The 7,310-nt window shown below is 37.9% G+C and overlaps 1 protein-coding gene across 7 annotated transcripts in view; it reads left to right on the top strand.

The window, feature by feature from the left end:
• The window catches only part of LOC107564382 (myocyte-specific enhancer factor 2A-like), an 86,152-nt gene that overhangs the window by 26,726 nt on the left and 52,116 nt on the right, over positions 1 to 7,310 (top strand). For all 7 annotated transcript variants that reach the window (XM_016249448.1, XM_016249446.1, XM_016249447.1 and 4 more), the window contains one exon: positions 5,832 to 6,060. In XM_016249448.1, the coding sequence (XP_016104934.1) occupies positions 6,007 to 6,060 (54 nt within the window). In that variant the 5' untranslated portion in view covers positions 5,832 to 6,006. The remainder of the gene's footprint in view (positions 1 to 5,831; positions 6,061 to 7,310) is intronic.

The following is a 7,310-nucleotide window of genomic DNA, read 5'->3' as shown; positions in this document are numbered from 1 at the left end:
ATATTAGAATATTTAGTGCCGAGCCACTTTTGTAAAGTTTTTGGTAGGGCTTGTTAGGCCAACAGTAAATTGTTGTAATAAAAGTTGGTGCACATATATATATATATATATATATATAACGTGTATGTATAGTTTATTAATTTTTATTTTAATATATATTTTTTTATATATCTTTTTACATTTTCACATTTTCAAAAAGTTCAAATTTAAAATAAAAACAAGAATTCAAAATTAGCCGTTATGAAGTAGTCAATTTATGCATGATCTGTGATTTTTTTTCTTTTTCTTTTAATTATTATTAAAAAAAAATTAAATTACAAATATTTTATTTTTGGCATCATTTTTTATTTGCCAGAAAAAATGCTTTTAATACTTTATACTTTTAAAATACTTTTGGACTTCAATTTAATGTGTAAACAAACTTTTTTCAATGGAAAACACTTTCACACTTGTTGAGCTCTATAAATATACAGTACGTGGAAGTTTATTTGTAGCCTGTAGTCACTCATATTCTTGATATGTTTTCAATATAGTTCAGGAAACCCCAGTTTAAACGGATAAGGGCTTAGAGGAACACTCTCCAAAATGATAGGTTTGTGTAAAAGTGAGGTAGTAATGGTTTGGCGGGCAGATGAGGGAACGCAGTGTTTGAGTGTGTGTATGTGTGCGGTAATTACAGTGGGAGTAGGGCATGTTTTATTGAGTGTGAAAAGGCCTGACCCCAGTACCAGCCCTCCCACTCTCACATTGGCATGTTCCGAAGGGAGAGAGAGTGAGACACCTGTCGCTAACACACGGCTTGTTTTTCTGACATACACACACACACACCCACTCGCACACGCATGCACAACGCAATCATTTACATTCATATAGACCCTCTCATCATGGGATCATCTCAGTTACAATACACAATCCTCCCGAGCAGTATGAAGGATATGGGAGTTAACTTGTTTATAAGACAAGGGAGTGTCAGCATGTCAGGTGGGGCCTCTCCTCTTCACATCTTGAGCTGTGTGAGATGTTTAATATCTCACATGGAAACCAAACCTATATTATGTTAGGCAAGAGAAGTTTTTTCAGTGTGTGTGAGAGAGTGTGTTTGTCCAGTATGTGCACCTGTGTTCGTTCGTGAGCAAGAGAATGACCCATGTGTAGCGAGGTCAGGGTCAGCGCAGTGAGCACATGGACATGTCTCACTAGAGATCGGCTTTGCTGTGCACATTCTGTGGGTCATGTACTCCTATTGATTTTCATGTCAGGCCCTGGCAGTTGCTCCTATAGAGACATATTCCCTGCTGATTGATCATAGGCACTGCAAATGTTTGGTAAGCAGCTTTCAAAAATGCTGGACTGGTTTAAATCAAGATAAACTTTTGACCAGGTGCACCGCATCAAGAGCGCATTTGGAATGCATTTTTTGCAAATATATTATTGAATGTTTTACTCAAGAACTGTACTGTTGCCACAAATTACATCATATGTCAGTTATCTTAATGTTCGCATAGTTTTACATTCTCTGCTGTTCATTTTTGGCTTGATAGTGTGCAGTGAAAGAGTGTGTAATATTCAGGAGAGCTGATGTAATCAGCGGTGGTTTCGAATTGCTGGCTCTGCTGCCCATGTCCTGGAGTGCTGGTGTGATCCAACAGGCCCTTAGTGGATCCCACCCACAGCCAGCAAGCCCCAGTGCTTTCACCCTACTTCTCTATAAACTCAGCTCAGACAGGTTTTTTTATTTTAATTTTATTTTTGCTGATTGTGTTTTTGATGTGATTTCTGCTTTTGAATTCAGCTATGAGGTTACTACATACAGTATATTTTATGCTGATCTGAGGTAAACAGTAATAAACACTGACCACAGTCACAAATTGTGACTGCAAGAGAGGCAATTTCATGTAAGTTTCATGTAATCTTTAATAGGGATACGCTGATATGAAAGTTCTGGCCAATACTGATAAACTGATATTAAAATTCACATATTAATACACAATTTTGTCTAAATTATTCATTTTATATCGCAAGTAAATTTATTTTGAGATATGCTAAATATTAGACTGTTGTGTTTGTATGTGTACTGTATGTGTTTTTCTGTGCAACACAAAAGACATTTAAACATTTGTTTTTTTTGTAAAACAATGAAAGTAAATGGGGTCCAATTGTTGTCTGAACCTCAAAATGATTCCTTTTTTTGTGTTCTGCAGAAGACATAGTACATTATGAAAGAATTTTCATTTTCAAGCACAGTAGCCATTTAAAAGTGATTTGAGAGGTAAACAGGTTATTCTGGCTGTCTGGAATGAAGGGACTTGACTCGACTTGACTCAACTTGAGCTGTAATGCACTCTCCTGGACCAGATTAATGATAGGAAATGAAGGTGAAGTGAGGGAGGAGAGATGCCAGAAGCATTGTCATTGGAATGAGGTTTAAGCAGCCGTTTATGTATCATTAGCATTGTGATTGACAGCATTAAATGATCATGCTCTTGGCACTTTTTTCTTCATAAAGACCATAAAGAAACTCCCTGTTTGTCACGAAAGCTAGAATCTGTAGGGCTGGTAGAAGGAGAGATTATTTACACGTGCACATTCTCACTCACTGTAAATGTGTAAAACAAACAGTGTTTCTATCAGATACACTGCTCCCTTCAGATAAATATGACTGTAGCAGATAAGCCATGTACAATATATCATCAACACAGTCAGTACAGTGAGATAATCAGAGAACAAGTGTTTATAATGAACTAGAATACACCAGACTGTTTTTTTTTCCCATTTGTTTTTCTGTGTGAAAGTGCTAAATATCTACTGCATTTCTGATAAATGCAGCCTTGGTGACCATAAGAGACTACTTAAAAAAATAAAAATAATTCTTACCAACCCCATATTTTTGATTACTTCTGTCTATATAATTAATTTTAATTAATTCTATAATTGTGCATGTTCTGTAATTTTATATTAAATTAACATTATAGTCTAAACAAATGTCTAGGCTCATGTACAACCTGAGTGAAACCAGGCCTTATGAAACAGGGCCAAATGACATCCATTCTCCTGTATCTCTGTACAAGACACCACCTCTCCACCAGTGTGCCAGAATGTCTCATAGAAATAAACAGAGACTCACGATCAACAAAACACACTCTTGAGGTAAAAGAGTCCCGTTCTGGCGTGCGCAACACAAGTCTTTCAGAGCTTCAGTCAGCCTGCCTGCGCTGCAGGACCGTAGCTTGTCTATGTCTGTTAAGTTGACAGAAATGTCATGACACAATGCATTACGCTTCTGGACCCGCAGTCTCTGAGACGAGCATGACAGCTCACAAATACGATTTAGAGCTACAAGCCTGGATACATGTAATTATGTTGTGTTGTGTTTGGATAAGCAGAACAGCATTGTTATGCACACAACAAACACAGATAAAGCCCCAGCTTCAACCATGTACATTTTCAATCAAGCAGCTTGTAAGCTTCGGATGGTTAATCCAAATGTTTTCATTTCAGTTTGACTGATTAAAAAGTGAACAAATAAACGCTTCGGTTTAAATCTCTCAAGTTTAAAGTTGTTCATCGACAGTGAATAGATTGTGATGCATTTGCAGTCGATCCACTCAACATAGTTTCAACCCAACACAAATCATCCCCCAAAACTCTCATTGTTGTAGGTTTTGTAAACACATTTCCGCCATGAAGGTTTTTCAGTATTGATAATATGATTTTTTTATTGATCAAAAAATTTGCATATTAGAATGATTTCTGAAGGATCATGTGACACTGAAGACTTGAGTTATGGCTGCTGAAATTTCAGCTTTGCCATCACAGAAATAAATTACATTTGAAAATACACTGAATTTTGAACAATAGTGTATATCTTTAAAATTCAGTGATTAAATTAATAATAATAATGATAATAAATAATAAATGAATAATCCCTCTGTCAATCCACTCTGCATTCTTTCACCTTACTCAAATCACCCTGGAAAAACTTCCATTGTTGTATAGGTTTTCTAAACACATTTTCATCATGAAAGTTTGAATATGCCCGCCACTCATAACAAACAATATGCACATGTCGTGAGGATGAGCGTCGAACGAAGAGCTGATTGTTTTTCCTTCCTGCTGGGGGGACATGGTGACTGAGAGAGAACAGTGTTGGACTCAGTGGCCTGGCGTGATGTGGTATAGGGAAATGTCTGATTTTGCCTGCCTGTTGTCAGAGTTTCCTTCTGTGGACAGACAGCGTGATCTCACTCCTAATAGAGACCTGCAGACACCTAAAGACCCGTTTCTGTTCAGTCAGTAATTAAAGTGTTTATTTCCTGTGGGTCACTCACAGCCTCCTGGTCATCAACTTCCACATCTTTTTGCTGGCATTGTGCGGCTACAAAGCGCGTCGCGCTCTTTCGGCCTCTCTGGAGGAGAGAGTTTCTGCCCTCCCTCAGCGTCTCTCAGATGTGAGACGTGGTTACATAGGCATTTTCTATTTACGTGTTCATCTGTGTCCATTCTGGATGGAGATGATGAATGCTTCCTCTGAGAGGTAGCCGGCTCTTTGTGGGCAGGTTAGCAAGGGAAGACAGGGACAGAATTGGGAGAGGGAGCGACTCGTGGGCTCCCCGGGGGCAAACTGTGCTCTGAACCTTCTTGACTTGGCTTCCACGCTCTTTCTCACGTGTGAATTGCCTCATCTGGCCCAGAGGATTTAAACTAATGTCAGCCCGAGACTGGGTGCACTCTTAATCATCTTAGGAGTGAGAGCTGGCAGCAGCCGGGTTTATGAGAGGGAGAATGAGGCCTGCTTGCTGTCTCCTGAGATGCTGTGCAGAGGCACGGTGTTTGTGCTTGTGTCCTAGGTTGTGTCAGAGAGAGAGATGCAGACAGAGAGATATGTGGGAAGGAGGGAAACGAGTAAAGAAAACAGGACGAGATGACTGAAGAGACATTATGCACTGTGTGCATTCTGAAACCAGACATATGACTTTATGACCCGCTTATTGGTGTCATATTGGCTTATCTGCTAAGGCTTTCTTCTCTTTAAGCCTGAAGTCAGCAGGAAGCATCCGCATGCTTTTCGTCTCTGCTTATTAGTCTGCTTACTTTCATTCAGTTAACTGCTTGTCACATAGCCATGGGACACCATTATGATGCTTATTAAAGATTGTTTTAGGGAGTCTACACTTGAGAGAAAGTTGTGTTGGAGCGTTTGACAGATAGGATTGAGTAGATATTTTTGCAGGGTACGTAAAGAGATGTGTTTGAGTATTGAAGTCCTGGCCAGTACCAAAAAGCAGATAATTATTTTCTTGTTATGGCTGATAACAGTCAGAATTACATTATATAAAATAATAAAAAATATATATATTTTGTCTAAATAAAAACAAAACTAAATGTGAATTTAGGCATCACAACATTATTAAGATTACATTGCATTCACTGTAATGTATAGTACAATTTTACAATTTGAACTATTAGGATTGTTAAAGATTAAGTCAGTTTTAGAAATCAACAGTGGTAATCTAAATATAAAAATAGGGGGAATTAGCATCACAATTACCAATCTACTATCCAGTGTTTTCGTTTTGGAGACTAATAATACATGTGAGTGGGCCGATCTCCAGCTGTTGCAGAGAAGCAGGTGTGAAGATAAGAAATCATTGTGGGTCTCAGTCTTATATCCTTCCTGCATATATTAGGCAGTGGAACACTTTGCATTTAGTCACTTTCATCTGCATCATACCTCCTCTTTTGAGTTTTGCACATTTAAAATGTGTTTTCTCTCTTTCTGTCTCTGTGTGTGTCTCTGTCTCTTTCTTTTTCTCTTTCCTTCTCTCATTCAGTTTCACAGATCGTGGTGTGGACACCTGAAGAAAAAGACACAGAAAGAAATAGAGTGAGAGAGAAAGTCTCGAGAAGAAAGAGTGGAGTAAAATGTGCTAGGGGAGTGAAGGCAGACAAACTCTCGTGTTTTTCTGATATTCTCGGAGTGTCGGAGAGACCAAGCAGGACGCCAAGATGGGACGGAAGAAGATACAGATCACACGGATCATGGATGAGAGGAACCGGCAGGTCAGTAGCTCCTTTACACATCATCTCTCTTTTAATTTCCACACTACTCTTGTGTCTCGGAACCTAGTGAGATGCTAGCTCAAAAGCATTTTTGGACATCATAGGTATATTTGGAATAAGGGATGCACAATATATCACTACCATATTGGTGATTGATCGATATTACAGAAATATTTAAATTTATTTACAACAAAATTGTAAAATATACAATTTTGATTCATAAATTCACTTGGAGCTTTTAAAATCTGTGTTTTTAAGTGTTTGATTTATTTAGATAAAATTTTAGATACAATTTTTATTTAGATACAATTTTTAAAATTTAAATAATATTTTACCATTGGCCATAAACAACATAATCAGCCATACCAGCCTGAATTTTAATATTGGTGCATCCTTTATTTGGAACATTTGAAACCCAGCCCAAGACAGAGCCATAATTCAATCAATTCATCAGCGTGTAAGAAATCTGTCATTTAGATTTTTTCACTAGTTTTGGATAGTAAATACATAGCTTAAAGTAAAACTGAGGATACTTACACTATCGTTCAAAGGTTTTGGGTCAGTTAGATACCCAGAAAAATGTTAAGCAGTACAACCATTTAAAAAATGTATAACAATAAGAAATGTTTCTTGAGCAGCAAATCAGCATATTAGAATGATTTCTGAAGGATCGCGTGACAGTGAAGATTGTAATAGCTGCTGAAAATTCAGCTTTGCCATTACAGTAATAAATTACATTTTACATTTATTTCACATTGTAATAATATTTCACACCATTACTGTTTTAACTGGATTTTTGTTCAAATAAATAGAGCCTTCTTACAGACCCCAAACTTTTGAATGGTACTGCATGATATTTAAGGAATATTTTGAGTGATAGATTCAATTGAACTTGAATCCCTGTATGATTTTTTTTATTTAGCAAACACAACAAGCCTGAAAGGCCCATTTGATTATTGCTTAGTTTGGGCCATCTGTTCATTGGCTAAACATGTTGTCCCAACATTCCTGGATAGACACACAGCAAAAGCCATAAAAAGAAATTGGGACACATTTCCAGCCATATTTACAGACGTGGCTCCCACACCACCCTGCAATTTTGGTCCGGACAATTTGATGAGGCAGACAGAGCTGGTACGAGCCAGTCAGTGTGGCAGCGGCATGGAGCAAGGGGTGACTGGGGTGAAGTGGGGCAACTATGGCCTTTCCCTTTTTCCTCCCTCTCTCTCTCTCTCTCTCTCTCTCTCTCT

The sequence above is a fragment of the Sinocyclocheilus grahami genome, unplaced genomic scaffold, assembly GCF_001515645.1.
Source record: "Sinocyclocheilus grahami isolate Dianchi unplaced genomic scaffold, SAMN03320097.WGS_v1.1 scaffold928.1, whole genome shotgun sequence".
Taxonomy (NCBI): domain Eukaryota; kingdom Metazoa; phylum Chordata; class Actinopteri; order Cypriniformes; family Cyprinidae; genus Sinocyclocheilus; species Sinocyclocheilus grahami.
Note: the sequence above shows the minus strand (reverse complement) of the source record. Positions and strands in the feature narration are given on the sequence as shown.